This window comes from Mastigoproctus giganteus, chromosome 1, assembly GCF_048544385.1.
Source record: "Mastigoproctus giganteus isolate SK-2022 chromosome 1, ASM4854438v1, whole genome shotgun sequence".
NCBI lineage: Eukaryota > Metazoa > Arthropoda > Arachnida > Uropygi > Thelyphonidae > Mastigoproctus > Mastigoproctus giganteus.
This window is the reverse complement of record NC_143575.1, coordinates 33,601,492-33,617,231: the sequence shown is the minus strand read 5'-3', so window position 1 is coordinate 33,617,231 and position 15,740 is coordinate 33,601,492. Positions and strand designations below refer to the sequence as shown.

Sequence of the window (15,740 nt, the reverse complement as noted above, 5' to 3'; positions counted from 1 at the left end):
ACAACTGTTGAAAGCTTCGAGGTCAACTACTGTCCTTTGTTTCGCAGGTTTGGTGACATTGGTGAGTAGTGGCTGCTCGTGAAGTCTCGTTATTTAATAGCCACACCTTGTATGGCATGAAATTTTCTGGCGAACTTATCTGTGTGTGTGTGTGGAATGGCATGGCATGCAACAAAGATTCAAACTATTCACATCTACGAGCTCTACAATTAGTCACGCATATGAATACTTATACTGCGCGGGTAGAACAGTGGTATCGTGACTGTCCCCCACACCGGGTGGAAAAGGCCCAGGTTCGAACCCAGTCGAAACAAGATAAAACGTAGAATTTGGGGTGAGCTTGTGAATTGCTGGCAGCAAAGTTGGGATGTGAGTGAGTTTGGAACCATTACAAAAGGATTCATTCCAGCTGTAAGCTTTGCAATGAACAAGTGGGTGTCTTTTTGGTTTGCTCCCACCATGAACACGAGTTACTTAATCACTGAGCATGGCTCAAGTGCCAAACTATTTGAAAGATGATTAGAATCTGACCCCTACTGTTCGTGCGGTGAGGTTGAACCTTGGAGATATGTCATCCTTGAATGCGGACTGTATGCTTCAGACAGGCAGGAATTACTAAATAAGTTACCAAACCTCACCGAGGATAATTTACCTCTCTTGGTTCAGACTTGGGACATCTTTTCTTCGTTTCAGGAATTCTCCGCCAAAGTTTTTAAAAGAAGACTGGAGTTAAGAACTCTGTTCCAAGATACAAGTTAACGGAAGTGCTGCACATTTGACGACAGAATGCCTGCTATATAGTCATATTCATTGGATGTTTCTGGATTATAGTGCGAGTTGATCTTCCGCTCCTGGATACCCAAATACAGGCTTGCATTTGTGGATGGAGTCTAAGTGGAGATAATGTTAATGTTTTTCTAAGTGTTACTGTTAAGTTAATGTCAGTCTAATTGTATGTATGTTTTGTTTTGTTTTTTTTATGTAAACCCCAAACACGAGAGTTGTTAGAACCTATAGTACTTAATACCGTGCTTGGGTTGCAGGTTGAGAAGACGAAAGAATATATTTGTTGACATTGGACTTGAACTTCTGTAGACTGTAATTTTAAGGAAATACGTATGAAGAAGGTTGTTCCAGAAAACGGCAGTTGAATGAATAAACGAGGAAGATGAAAAGTTGGTTCTGTGAATTTGAAGTTGGACAGTAAATGGATGTTGGCTGGTGGCAGCACGTGTTCGGACTGTTTTGAAAGAGAGAACGGGAATTATAGAAGTGAATTCAGAAGAACAGTGCCCACGGAAGTATCTGTAGAAGAGACATGCAGCAGAAACAGTACGTCTATGAGACAGCGAGTGGAGAAACTCTGTTAGAGATGAATCATTAATTAACCTAACTGCCCTCTTCTGAATGGAATCAAGAAGCCTAAGAGTGATTTTAGGGACACCACCCCATATGTGGGAACAATATTCCATGGCAGGGCGGATTTGCGATTTATAGAGAGTGAGCAGCTGTTTGGAAGAAAAGTAACGCCGAGAGCGAAAGAGAAAACCAAATTTTTTAGATGCAGAGGGATGTGCTTGTGCCAAGAGAGATTAGAAGTCAGGGTAATCCCCAAAAGAGATATATCATTTTGCCTAGAAATCGAAGTGTCACTAAAGATAAGCATAGGAGCAGAAGAATCCTTTTTGCGAGATATAAGACAAGGCTGAGTTTTAGAAGGGTTGAAATGAACTAAGTTTTCTTTCCCCCGATGGAGAATTACCTGAAAATCGACAATTAAAGAATTGGTAGCGGATATTCGAGAAGTTGAAGCTGATTGAGCAGGACAAGGTTTCTCAAAATGGAAAGTGGAATGCAATGGGCTATCATCGGCAAAACTATGGATAGGATTTCCAGTCAATGGAAGAGGAAAAGAGTAAGGGAAAGAACTGAACCTTGGGGGACACCGGCATTAATTGAGAAGTTAGAAGACAGAGAGCCATCTCCCATCACCCTCAATGATCAGAGAGAAAACTGGATAACCAATTACTAAAAACAGTTGGTAAACCATAAGATGGATGCTTGTTTAGAAGACCTTTATGCCAAAAACGATCGAAAGCCTTTGAGATGTCAAAAGCAACTACTTGTGTTTCACCGAACCTTTCCATTGAATTAGTCCATAAATGGGTAACATAAGCCAGAATATCACCAGTGGATCGACACTGACGGAAACCATACTGGCGATCATTGATCAGACGGAAGGTTTCTAGGTAGTTTAAGAGTTGGCAGTTAATGTCTCCATTGCTTTAAAAAGAGTAGAAGTAATTCCAATGGGACGATAATTGGAAGGGAGGGATTTTTCACCCTTTTTAGGAACTGGCTGGATATGAGCAAATTTCCAAGCAGAAGGAAAAACAACTTTGGAATAAGAAAGTGAAAAAAGGCGACAAAGAATTGGAGTAAGTTCAGGAGCACAGGTTTTGAGAACAAGTGGAGAAGAGCACAGGTTTTGAGAACAAGTGGAGGAGTAGGGTTGAAATTGAAAGTGTCTGCAATTCTGCCCAGACAAGATAGGAGGGCGTATATGATGAGAGCCTTGTCGATCAATTCGGCCCTGGAAAGATTGTGCAAGGCTCAAGGGGTAGAATTTTTTTCAGCCTGGACTGTACTTGTTAACAGGAGAGACTGCTTCTACAGGGATGGGATACACTTAAATAGAAAGGGTGCAAGAATATTTGCTGATGTTATCGAGGCAGTGATAGGTGGGTCGGAAAACTGCTAGCTTGGGGGGGAGACAAAGACTAATAGATTAACAGTAGCCACTGGCAGATGTGAAAGAGATTCTTGCACTGCTTCTATTGGAATGAACAGAAGCCTGAAAAACAAGATGCAGGATATTTCAGAGACTGCTGGGAGTCATTGCGGAACAAGTAAACACATGGGTTGTGTTAGGGTAGCTAAGAATAGAAACAGGTGCATGTATACTTGCGTCTACACCAATGCTAAGAGTTTAGTAAATAAATTTGATGAATTTGAGGTATTGCTAAAAACATCAAAGGCAGATATTGTTGGGATATCAGAGACGTGGTGTCACACAGATATAAGGAATGCAGAACTGGAATTTGGGGAGTACGTCTACAGAAAGGATTGACTGGATAGGAAGGGAGGAGGGGTTATGCTATTAGTTAAGAAACACATAAAATCCAAGGAAGTGATGCCAGTCGACATCGCTGGACAGTGCAGTGTCGAGTCAGCATTGGGAGATCAAAGTTGAGAGTAGGAGTGTGCTATAGGCCTAATGACTCTGATGAGTGTAATAAGAAACTGTACAGGGAAATAGAGTGGACCAGTAAATCGGAGAGTCTTATAATGGGGGATTTTAATTTCCCAGATATTGACTGGAATTTGGGGTCTGGTCACTCACACACTAGCAAGGCTTTTGTGGATTTATTGGATGATTGTTTTCTACATCAGCACATTCGGGAGGCAACTAGAGGGAGTAATACTCTTGATTTGATTATCAGTAGTGATTCTTCATGCATTAAGAATCTGCAAGTAAATGAACCACTAGGTGGCAGTGATCATAGTGTGCTGAAGTGGGATTTACTCAAAGAGGTAACTACCATTAGGGGTAAAGGGAAGGGTTATTGCTTCCGTAAAGGCGACTACGATGGAGTGAGACAGTATTTAAATTCTATACAGTGGAATCAACTGATGATGTTACCAACAGCAAACTCAAAATGGGAAGCATTCAAAGAATTAATCTTGGAAGCTACTAGGCTTTACATACCAATTAAGAAATATTGTTCAAGGTTTAGGCCAAAATGGATGTCAGATGAACTAATGAGGCATATGGCAGAGAAGAAAAATGCATGGGATACTTACAAATTAACACATGACACAGAAGCCTATGATAGATACAAGTTGATCTGTAACCAAGTTACAAAGGAAGTTAGGCAGGCGAAGGCGGATTACGAGAAATCCTTGGCAAGGGATGCAAAGAAAAACAGCAAAGAGTTCTTTACTTATGTAAACTCTAGAAGGAAGGGGATGAATCAGATTGGTCCACTTGATATTGATGGGTCAAGTGTTGATGATCCTGTTCAGGTAGCTAACAAACTAAATGAATATTTTGCATCGACATTCACACATGAGGAGTTATTCAGCGAGGGAAATGGCAGAAGTGTATTCAACTCTGGCAGTAAGCTAGAGAGTCTTGTAATAACTGAGAGTAAAGTGGAGGAGAAATTGTAGAAGATAAACACAAGAAAGGCACCTGGGGTGGATGGGATCTATCCAGTTATATTAAAGGAGGCAGCAAAGGAAGTAAGCAAACCCTTAGCCATAATTATGAGAGCTTCTATGGACTCAGAGGAGGTAGCCATAGACTGGAGATGTGCAAATGTGACGTGGCGGATTTAGCACTTGAGAGGCCCCAGGCGCAATTAAATTTTGAGGCCACCTCCTATAAATATTTTCGGTACCACTACAGTGTGCATTCTACGCGCACGTTTTTACTAGATTTGGTGTTTCTGTTTTAATCATTTAGGTTGCGCAGTTCTTTCATACATATTTTATTAATTGGGAATTAAAAAATTAATTCCCAATTATCACTTGCTATAAATGTCACGTTGTTGTTATTTGGTTTTAGGAGCATTAGCAACTAAGGCCATATTGCACGGGATATGCGGTGGTCATTCCCTGACCTTTCCGCATCCTCCGTATTTGGTGGTGACGCCTAAATGTCACGCCTCATCAAACAATTCAGTTTTGATAAATACATAAGATATTACAGATACTCCTACACTAAAACACCAACCACACCAAACTCTAGTAATTTGTAACAGATTCGTGAGTGAAATGTTAGTTCCGAAAGCTATTAAAAAAGACGATGCTCGGTTACATGTGAGCCAGCGCAGTAGTGATTTCAGAGGCTTTAAAAGACTATAAAAATCTCTTTAAAGTTCCTAATTAGTTTTTTTTTTTTTTTTTATGAAATCCCCAATCACAAAAAGGTATCAAAAGCTATAGTACTTGGTACCGGCATCATGGGTTGAAGGAAAAGTATGGGGGGGGGGGGGGAAGTAGCGGATTAAGATCGGTTGAGGCCCCTGCGCAGAAGAAAATATTGGGCCCCTTAAAAAAAAGAGAGACAGGGAAAATAAAACTACACGTTAACCATTTTTTTAAATAAATAAAAAATATTATGTACTGTTAATGTTTTATTTCCAATAAAATTTGAATATAATATATGTATAATATAATTAATAAAAGCATAATAATAATCACAAAGTTTTGAACTAATAGTTGAACATATTAGTTCAATTAATTTGTTGGGGTTTTGCGTGGGCCCTTCAGAGGTCGGGGCCCAGGGCGCGCGCCCGGTGCGCCCGCCGTTAAATCCGCCTCTGAATGTGACCCCAATTCACAAAGGAAGATCAAAGGCTGACACAAATAATTATAGACCTGTGAGCTTAACTTCTGTTCCAGGAAAATTAATGGAGGCACTGGTTAAAGAAGCACTGCAGGATCATTTAGACAAGACTTCAGTTATAGTATAGTATTTTAGTATTAGTAACGGCCGCACGGCGCAAGAAAGCCTATGGCTTATGCTGCACCAGCCAAAAAAAAAAAAAAAAAATCCGAACAAAACAATGATAAAAACAATAAATAACTAAATAATAATAATTAATAAATAAAAAAATAAAATAAAATAAAAAATAAATAAAAAGGAAATTAAACCTATCATCCTATGCGCTTCCCTTACCCGAAAGTACTATCCAGATGACCTTTGAATTTCCCCAAACTGTCGGCCTCTACCACCCATGAAGGCAACTTATTCCAGTAATTTATAACTCGCTGGCTAAAATAAAACTTCCTGCAGTCCAATCTAAACATTTCCCCCCGTAACTTGAATTTATGTCCCCTAGTTCTAGCATCATTTATAATCTTGAAAATTTCGTCCTCATTCATTTTACTGATGCCTCTCAGAGCTTTAAACACCTCAATCAAATCTCCTCTAAGGTGTCTAGTTTCCAAACTCTGCAACCCACATATTCGAAGTCTTTCTTCATAAGGACGCCCTTTTGCCGATCTCACCAGGCGAGTTACCCTTCTTTGCACCCTTTCAAGAAGCTCGATGTCTTTCTTCAGGTGCGGTCTCCATACTTGAACACAGTATTCCAAGTGTGGTCTAACATAAGCCTTATATAATGGGATTATCACGTCCCTATCTCTACTTGCAAAAGTTCGATAGATCATCGATAGGACACCATGGGCCTTCCTTGCAACCTGCCTACAATGCTCAGAGAACTTCATGTCTGACCGTATCGTAACACCCAAGTCCCTTTCCTCCAGTACTGGATTTAGTTGAACTCCACCAAGTGAATACGTTTTTTTGCGATTACTGTTTCCCAGGTGTAATACCTTACACTTTGTTGGATTAAAGCACAGCTGTCATTTTTCTGACCATTCCTGAAGTCTATCTAGGTCTCTCTGAAGAAGATAAGCTTGACAGTGATCATTAACTACTCTACCAATTTTAACATCATCTGCAAATTTAGACATCACGCCCTCAATCCCTTCATCAATGTCGTTTATGAAAATTAAAAACAACAGTGGTCCTAATACTGATCCTTGGGGAACCCCACTTCTTACATCAACCCAATCTGAGGAATAGCCATTTATCACAACCCTCTGCCTCCTGCTCTGAAGCCATCCTTCTATAGCTCGGACACAGCATGGTTTTGTTAAGGGGAAGTCTTGCCTGACCAATTTGATTGGATACTATGATGCAGTCACAAAGGAACTGGATGCAGGGAATAACTTTGATATTATATACTTGGATCTTATAAAGGCTTTTGATACTGTTGCACATGGAAGACTGCTGCACAAATTGGAGCAGTGTGGCATTGGAGGCAAATTGCTGCTATGGATAAAGGGGTGGTTGAGGGGGAAAAGACAGAGAGTGGTAATCAATGGACACTGCTCATCGTGGACTAATGTTATCAGTGGAGTCCCTCAAGGTTCAGTGCTGACCCATTATTGTTTTCTGTATTTATAAATGATATTGATGATGGTATATCAAGCTTAATGTCCAAGTTTCCAGACGATACGAAAGTTCGCAGGGTTGTCAAGGACACTACTGATACTATGCTGCTGCAACAGGATCTGGAAAGGTTGAGCAGATGGGCTGAGAGGTGGCAAATGAAGTTTAACATTGAAAAATGTAAAGTACTACATTGGGAAACAGCAACCCCAGAGCAACGTATCAACTCTGTGGTACTACACTGACAGTGGTAGAGAATGAAAGGGACCTGGGGGTGGTTGTGTAGGCAGATATGATGTTCTCTGATCAGTGCAGAAGGGCTGCAAAAGTAGCTCATGGTGTATTTTCACTGATATATAGGAATATTTCTAGCAGGGATAAGGAGGTGATTATCCCCTTGTATAAGTCAAGGTCAGGCCACACCTAGAGTACTATATACAGGTCTGGAGGCCTCGTTTCAAGAAGGATGTAGATCAACTGGATCGAGTACCGAGAAGGGTAACAAGATTAGTGAATGGAACAAAGGGGTGCTCTTACGAAGAAAATCTTAAGTTTTGCAAATTACAGTGTCTGGAGACTAGTCACCAGCGAGGTGATCTGATAGAAGTGTATGAAGCCTTGAACGGTCTGAGCCTGCTCAAGCTTATGGGATTCTTCCTCTTGCTCAGAATAATCACCTGAGAGGGCATAAATTCAAATTGAGGAAAGACAGATGTAGGATAGACGTGCGGAAATTTGCCTTTAGGCAGCGGGGTGGTTGGTTGGTGGAACCGTCTTCCATCCCTTGTCGTGGAAGTTGATAGCCTTAATAAGTTTAAGGCTCAGCTGGACAGGTATTTTGAACGAACAGAGGGGTGAAGTAGTGGTTTTTTTTTTTTTTGGCTGATGCTGCATAAGCTTGCTTTCTTGCATCAAATGCCTCTACTAATGCTAATGCTAATGCTAATGCTAATACCATTGGGACCTTAAGCTTTCTTAGCAACAAGATTCGTCGAAATCCTTCTGACATCCTTTTGACGGAAGACCACCGGAGGCATTGAATGGAGCGTGTTGGGAATGGTGGGAGGTGTTTTACCAAGATCATTAATACATGAGTTGGAAGAAAAATGGGATGCTAGCAGGTCAATTTTATCCTTGGCTGAAGTGACAACAGAACCATCTGGTTTGGACAGAGGTGGAAGCAGAGATGGTCAAAAGTTGCGGCCAATAGCTTTGGCAAGAGACCACAATGCTAGGTTACCATTAGGGCAAGAAGCAAGTTTTCTGCTCCTAGCCTGTTCAAACTCTAGTTTGGACTGGTTAATAACTGCTTTACAATTGTTTGGATCTTTGGTGTAGGCAGAAAATGAAACTGGAGAATTAGAAACAAGCCAATTACGATATGCAACATTCTTCTCTTGAACAGCATTAGCACATTTATTGGAAAACCAAGGTTTAGATAAAGGACGAGATTTTAAAGTGGAGTGTGTGATATAGGATTCCATTCCTGCAAGAATAATTTCACTGACACGATCTGAGCAAACGTTGACGTCAGAAGTTTTGAAACAGTAATGTGACCAAGGAAAAGAAGGAAAGAAGTGTCGCAGGTCATCCCATTTTGCATTCTTGTAATGCCAAACAATACGGGGTTGGGAATAGCCATGAGATAAAGGTTCCATTGAAGAAGAGACAATCACCAAATTGTGATCTGACGTGCCTAAAGGAACTCTCATTTCGACCGTGTACTTAGAAGGGTTGTTTGTGAGAAAAGATCAAGCGTATTGCTGTATGATTAGGATTGTCCGGTATTCTTGTAGGTAAATGAACAATCTGTGCAAGGTCATTAGTAATTGCAAAAGTCTCAGCATCTCGACCAGCTGGGTCGGTGTGACTAGAAAACGGAAGCCAGCTGGAGTTGTGAACTTTAAAATCACCAAGGAAAATTACCTCACTGTTAGGAAAGTCGGACTGGAGAAAGTCAAGTTGCAAAGAGAGGAAGTCAAAGAGCTCCAAGTGATAAATGGAGTTGGGAGAACGGTAGAGACAACAGATGAATTTGACACAATGAGGTAGAGAGATTTTAAGCCAGAGAAGATCAAAGAGAGGAGATTCCAAATTGCCAAGTTTCTGACAGGGAATATCAGAACGGACATATGCACAAGTGCCACCATTGAGGCGAAAGGAATCATGCAGCAAATAATTTTGGCATCTGAGATGAGCAGTAGTTGAATCAACCGATAACTGAGATTCTATCAGAAAAAGTACATGGGGTTTGGCAGACTGCAAGTGGAAATGGACATCGTTGAGATTGGAATTAAGACCACGTATATTTGTGAAATGAATTAGGAAGTCCTTGGGAGGTTTAGATCTTTTCGCAGATAAGCTTGCTCTATTATTTTGACAATTCATGGTGTATTCAATAGTAAGAAAGAGTGGGTGGGACATTCTGTATGAAGTAATGCAATTTTCGGATATGGCGTACACATGGTAAGAATATACCCAGATCCTTGACATAACGTGACCTTGACAATGCACATACACACATACACACTACTCGGACTCCCTCCAGTCACTATCTGGCAGTCGAGATAGCAAGATTATACACTAGCTGATTCGGAAGCCTCCTAAAGAGTTACTAATAAGTTCGCTCCGATGTACTAACTAGTGGCCGTCCTGCGAACACCGTTTCAGAGCTGTACCCTCGAAATGTAAGGAACATTGGATCTCGCCACGATGTTTATCATGTCATCAATCATACTGCATGATGGAAGAGATGGGGAAGGGTTGACCGGAACTTAGCTGTAGAGACTAAACATGGGTTCCACCACTTCAAGCCTCCAATAAGCAAAGTGGTGTAAAGTGTGTTTAGGGTCTAACGGCACCAGGGGTTACCCCCCATTTCCGTGTAGTCTACATTGTCGCGTGTTACAGAACACTGTAAAGGCCAGAGATTTAAAAGTGTATGGATATTGTTGGATGTAGTGTCGTGTACCGTTGTTCATCTGGCTATTTAGCCGCTGGACCCCTACTGAGGCCCAACGTTGCCCACACTTAGCCCCGTGGAGGCAAGCCAGGTACACCAGTATTTTTAAATAAGTACTCTGGCAGGTCCTGTCACCTAATTTCCTGGGATTTCAGTGGCTAGGACCAAAAAAAAAAAAAAGTGGGGGGTGCGCTAGAGGTTGGGTCAGGCCAAGGAGTTTTAAGTTATACAGTGTGGAATTAAGAATTTTGGGTGTAGGGCTAGGATAATTTTGACATGGGATGAACGCTAGTTGGAAAGCTAGAGGGGGAGGGGAGACTAAAGGCTGGGGGGTGAGAGACAGAAGTATAGGGTCGATAGAGTAGATGACCCCAAACTCAGTGAGGCAGGTCCATGCCACACCAGAAGGAAAGAGGGGGTGGCGGGGAGGAGACAAGGGGACCTTCACCCCCTCCCCGCCAGGACAGGGGAGAAACAGGGCCGCGCAAGGGAGCACGGGTTCAGGATCGCCACGTGGCATAGGCAGCAATGCTGCGTGAAGTCATAGTTGGCAGAGTCCAGTCCGAGAAGGTAAGATTCGAGTAGTGCAGTCCTGGGACAGACAGGTCCCGTCCGGGTGGTGAAGTCATTTCAGTAGTGAGCTGCATGAAGATGTATTTGGTAGAGTCAATCAGAGAGGATCAAATCCGAGTAGTGTCAATCCTGGGACAAAGAAGTCCCATCCAGATAGTAGAGTCATTTCAGTGGTGAGTCAACTTGGTGGGAGGCGAAGCCGGAGCGGCAGTCATGGTAGATGAAGGTGATGCTGAGACTGCATTGTAAATGCACAATTATTGTGCAGGTTGAAAGTATTCACGGGGATTGCAGTGTGCTGAAGCAAGTAGTGGTCTTAACACATGGCTGTTTAGGCCGTTTCATTGTCTGGTTGGGTCTGATTCTGTGGTTGTGGTAGGGTTTTCCGCCTCGTGAAGAGGCCCTGAGCAAAGTTCGAAAAGGCTGTATAGGTATGGTGGTCTTCCAGGAGATGTTGCTCCTGATCTCTCGGGATGAAATGAATTTGTGTGATGAGAGAAGATCTGAGGTCATCATATAGTAGGCAGTCATGCATCAAGTGGTCCCAGGTTTCCTGGGCACCACAGGTGCAAAGGGGGCTGTCGGAAAGTCCAAGAAGGTTCAGTTTGCTGCGAAAGGCACCATGCCCTATTAGGAGGTACGTGGTTAGAAGGCCTGGGGAGAACCAGGATGGTGATTTGGGATATACTTTGCATATGTCTGGTATAAATTTGCGGGTGATGGCCCCTTTGGTCGATTCAGACCATCTGGCTTGCCAGGTCTGTTGTAAGTAGGTTAGGAGTCTGCTTTTTTCGCTGGAATAGGTGTTAGCAGGATCCGTGGTAAAATCAATAAAGGTGGTAGACTTTCCTCTGCTGAGTTGATACATCATCCCCACATGGGCCACCTCAAGGTCTAGGGGCAGTACACCGGCGAGGACTTGTAGGGCGTGCGTGCTGGAGGTGCAACATGCTCTGGTTATCGTAAGGAGAATTGGCCGTTGAATGATATTCAGCTTTCTTCGTCCTACCACAGTGGAGGCTTTGGTGAACCATATGCCAGAACCGTAGGTGATAGCTGGTATGAATATGGCTTTATACAGTAAGGCTAGAGTGCGTTTTTTGAGCCCCCAATCTCAGCGGGTCACCCTGGCAACCAGTGCAATGTAATTTCTAATTTTCTTTTGTAGATAGTTAAGATGTGGGAGAAATGTTAGTTTGCTGTCGATGATAATGCCAAGGAGTTTCAGCTGAGTAACAAGCTTGATGGTTGTGCCATGTATCTTGATTTGAGGCGGCCTCCACGGATCAAGATAGCCCTTCAGGAGAATGGATTGAGTTTCTGTGGATGAGATGGTCAGATGGTTTTTCCGGACCCACGCTTGAAGGGTGGTAAGAGCTCTGTTGGCAGATACTTCAAGTTGAGCCCTGGAGTCCCCTGCCAGGATCAGGGAGAGATCATCAGCATATGCCAAGGTCTGGACATCGCCTAAGTCAGTACTGAGAAGCTCGTCGAGTACGGAGTTCCAGAAAAGGGGGCCCAGGACAGAGCCCTGAGGGCAACCTCGGTGGACACGACGTTCCACACTGGAGAAGGGAGCCTGAACCACAATGCTCCTGTCACTGAGATAGCTGGCAATGCAGTTGTAGAGATTTCCTGGGAGCTCAGCGCGTCTCAGCCGTCCGAGGACGCTAGGCCACCATAAGGTGTCGAACGCCCCAGCAAAGTCGATCGAGATGACAAGGAGGTACTTCTGGGTGTAGTTCCTGGCAGCATTTGTAATGGTCTCCAGCGCATCGACCGTAGACATGCCCGGTTTGAATCCAAATTGATTTCGTGCTGGTAACTGTGCAGTATTGTAATGGTTTTCCAGTCTCCGTCTAAGGAGCTGCTCAAAAACCTTACTCAGCACAGGAAGGAGAGCAATAGGCCTGTACGAGTCAGGGCGATCATGCGGTTTAGTTGGATTTTTGAGTATGAGCCGAATGGACGCAGTTTTCCAATCATTTGGAACCATCCCTTTAGCAGGCAATGGTTGAAGAGGTTTAGCAGGGTTTCTGGAGCGAATTCAGCAACTTTTTTAATTATTTCGGGCTCGAGCATGTCCAGGCCTGGAGACTTGTGTCAGTCTCCCAATGGCCATAGAGAGATCCTCGACGTTGAAAGGCTCTTCCACGAGTTATAGTTGTTATTGTCGAGGCAAAGCTGCTGTTGTTCTGGTGAGTTGTCATCTGGTGGCTGTTTGAAAGAGTAATCAAGTATGTTTGAAATTGAATGCTGCCAGGTGGAGGTCATGTGGCCTTGTAGGGTGATTGTGGAGTGAATAACTTCTCCCCTTGGCAGTTTGTTTGTTGTTACCTTGAACACGACACCCCAGGGGTGAGAGTTACCAACTGTTGATAACAGGTGCTCCCAGGACAGTCTTTTCCGCTGCCTGATCATCGCGTTGTAGGCGTTCCGAGTTTCTCTGTACTCCTGCCGGAGGTATTCAATTTCTGCAGGGGGCCAGGATCGCCTGGCTCGTTAGAATGCACGCCTCTTTTGGTTTACTTCACGTCTGAGGGCCTGAAGCTCCCCTGACCACCAGGGGACTGCCCCAGGGATGGGATTTTTCCGTTTTATTGCTGTATTTGCAGCGTTCGTAATTATGTCCGTGACCTTGCGCTGATGGGAGTCTGGATGCTGAACTTGCACATTCTCGGTTTGTAAGTGCAATATCCCATTGATGAGTGTTTCTTTAAACAGGTTCCAGTCAGCTTTGTTCAAAGCGTATCTGTGTTGCTTCTGTCTGAGAATTGTGGACTTAGTAATCGATCTGTACATGTTGAAAGTTATGGCCCGATGGTCTGAGGTGGACCAGCCCTCCCGTACGGTCCAATCCGACAGAAATCTAGCAAAGGACCTGGTGGAGAGAGTCACGTCAATCGTAGATTCCCAAAGTGAGCTGGAAAACGTCGGCAGGCTGTTGGGCCTATTTATGACTTCCAGGCCGCTATTGGCCAGGAACTCCTCCAACCGCTGTCCATTTGCAGCACTTCTACGCCCTGGGGTCTCACTGTGCCAGAGGGCAGAGCGGCAATTTACGTCAGCACAAATGACAATCTTTGCACCCGCCAGTTCTGTTAACACGTGTTGTAGGTACTGGACTGCAGGTAGAATGTCCTCTCCCGGCCTGCAGTACAGAGAAACGGCATAGAAGTCGCCCAGAGAGGAGATGATGTGGGCACAGGCGGCCCATGGAGAACAGAGATGAGATATCTGCATTACAGTCAAGTGAGGATTCCTCACAGCGATCGCCGCCCAGGGTGTCACACCAGGAGCCTGGACAATTTTGTAGGACAAGGGGTATCCCCTTATTTTGTTTGAATGAGTGTAGGGTTCTTGTATTAAGAGAATATTGATGTTTTCCTCATCTGTCTTCTGTCGGAGTTGTGCCACAACGGCCTTTGCCCGCTGCGCGTTTATTTGCAGGAATTTTATCTTGTTGCTGTTATACTGTTTATGCAGTGTCCCCATAATTTATTCGTTGTTGGAGCGTGCTCTTGGCCTTGATGTAGACAGGGCATTTATTATCCCGAAGTGAGTGGGCATGAGGTAGTTTCTGGCTTTTACAGTTAGCACAGATTGGTTCATTGGCCTTGTTCGGGCAGGTTTCATAGCTGTGGCCTTTATCCGCACAGTGACCACAGGTCTGTTCTGTCTGGGTGCACGTGTGGGTCGTGTGACCGAAACGACAGCATCTGAAGCATTTTGGGACAGCTACATGCTCCTTGTAGCGGTGAGAGCCCCAATTTATGTACACGCGATTGTGGTGGGTCAGTATGTGCCAGGCTGTTGGTGCCAGTTCTACAACCCAGTTGAAGGAAGTGCCACTTCTAGACTTTGTTTGGTACTTTGGCTTTATTAGGTTAGCTGGGTTCTCTTTTGGGAGTGCATGTTGGAGGTTACGCCTGTACAGTTCATCTCGTATGTTGTTGTTGGGGTCCAGGCCCTTGTCAATGTCATAAATTACTATTGAGGGTGCCTTTTTCCTTGGGGGCTCAGCTAGAAGGCCCAGGGTAGGTATCTTAGCATTTGTTAATATCATATCGGCGTCGTCCTTCGAGTCAGTTTCTATGATGATGCCAGTATTTCGGGTCTTTCGAATGGATTTTATTGTTTCCTTTACTTCCCTTACTGTTTCTCAGGTCATCAGTAAGGGAAGCGATTACAGTCTTCTTAATCTCCTCGTTGTTTTTGGTGCATTGGCTGTGGCCGGCTTGAGAACTACCAGGTGTGGTGTTGGTAGTAATGTCTTTCTTTTTGGTGGCGGGTCCGTTCTCGTATTTGGCTTTGTGTTCCTCAGCGCATCAGCAAAAGTTGGGGCGCGCTGTAGCATTTGTGTGCCCCTACATTCGAGGTATGCCTCGAGTTTGGCCTCATTCCTCTCAGAAGCAAGGTGAACGTTGCGCAGGATGGTTTCAAGCTTGGCCCAGATACCAACAATCTCGCCCCGAAGGGTTGAGGTAATGCGGCTGGAAGACTCTTTTAGTTTATTTTTTAGTTCAACTCGCAGGGCCAATACCTGCTCATTAACGGTGCCCTCTGGAAGAGTTGGGTCGATGTTAGTCGACTCTTGCTGTTTTGTCGTCTTTTCGCGGTTCTCTTGTATGGGGCCCTGGGATCCCTGGGGCTCTTGAGGCTCACTTTGCGAGCGGGTTTCCCTGTCTGATTGGGGAACTACCCGTTTTCTATGTTTCTTTTTGGATACCGGTGTCAGCCTGACATCCTCAAAATTATCCGTGATTTCTATGTCAGGTTCGTCACTTTTTGTATTATCAGTGGTTTGTTGAGCGCTCGATGACCGTTCAATGACGTTACAAATCAATTCAGTGGGATTTGTACTGGGTGTATCCATATTCTCAGATTAGTTGGAAATATCGGTTTATCGGGAATATTCGGATAACAGATTATTGCTGCACAGTTTGATAGAGGTTGAGGAATGACGAAGTTTGGTGCCAACCACAAGTTTGTGGCTAAATTTCAAGCCAGATAGTGCACGGATGTCGATTTGGGCTATCCCCCACTGTCACGTGAGGGGGGAGACGCACAGCCGTAAGATAGCCTTGGAGAACCTGTGCTACTTTCTTCTAGCGTTTTCGCAGCCGCAGAAGCTTATGGTAAAGTCTGTTTTTTCCACTATACAAGCAGGAACGAAAG

The 15,740-nt window shown here is 43.9% G+C and overlaps 1 protein-coding gene across 1 annotated transcript in view; it reads right to left on the bottom strand.

The window, feature by feature from the left end:
* Positions 1–15,438, bottom strand: part of LOC150090694 (ATP-dependent translocase ABCB1-like) — a 382,558-nt gene extending 367,120 nt beyond the window's left edge. The window contains exon 1 of the mRNA XM_090369148.1: positions 15,106–15,438. Within this exon, the coding sequence (XP_090225274.1) occupies positions 15,106–15,438 (333 nt within the window). The remainder of the gene's footprint in view (positions 1–15,105) is intronic.
* Between the last annotated feature and the right edge of the window lie 302 nt (positions 15,439–15,740).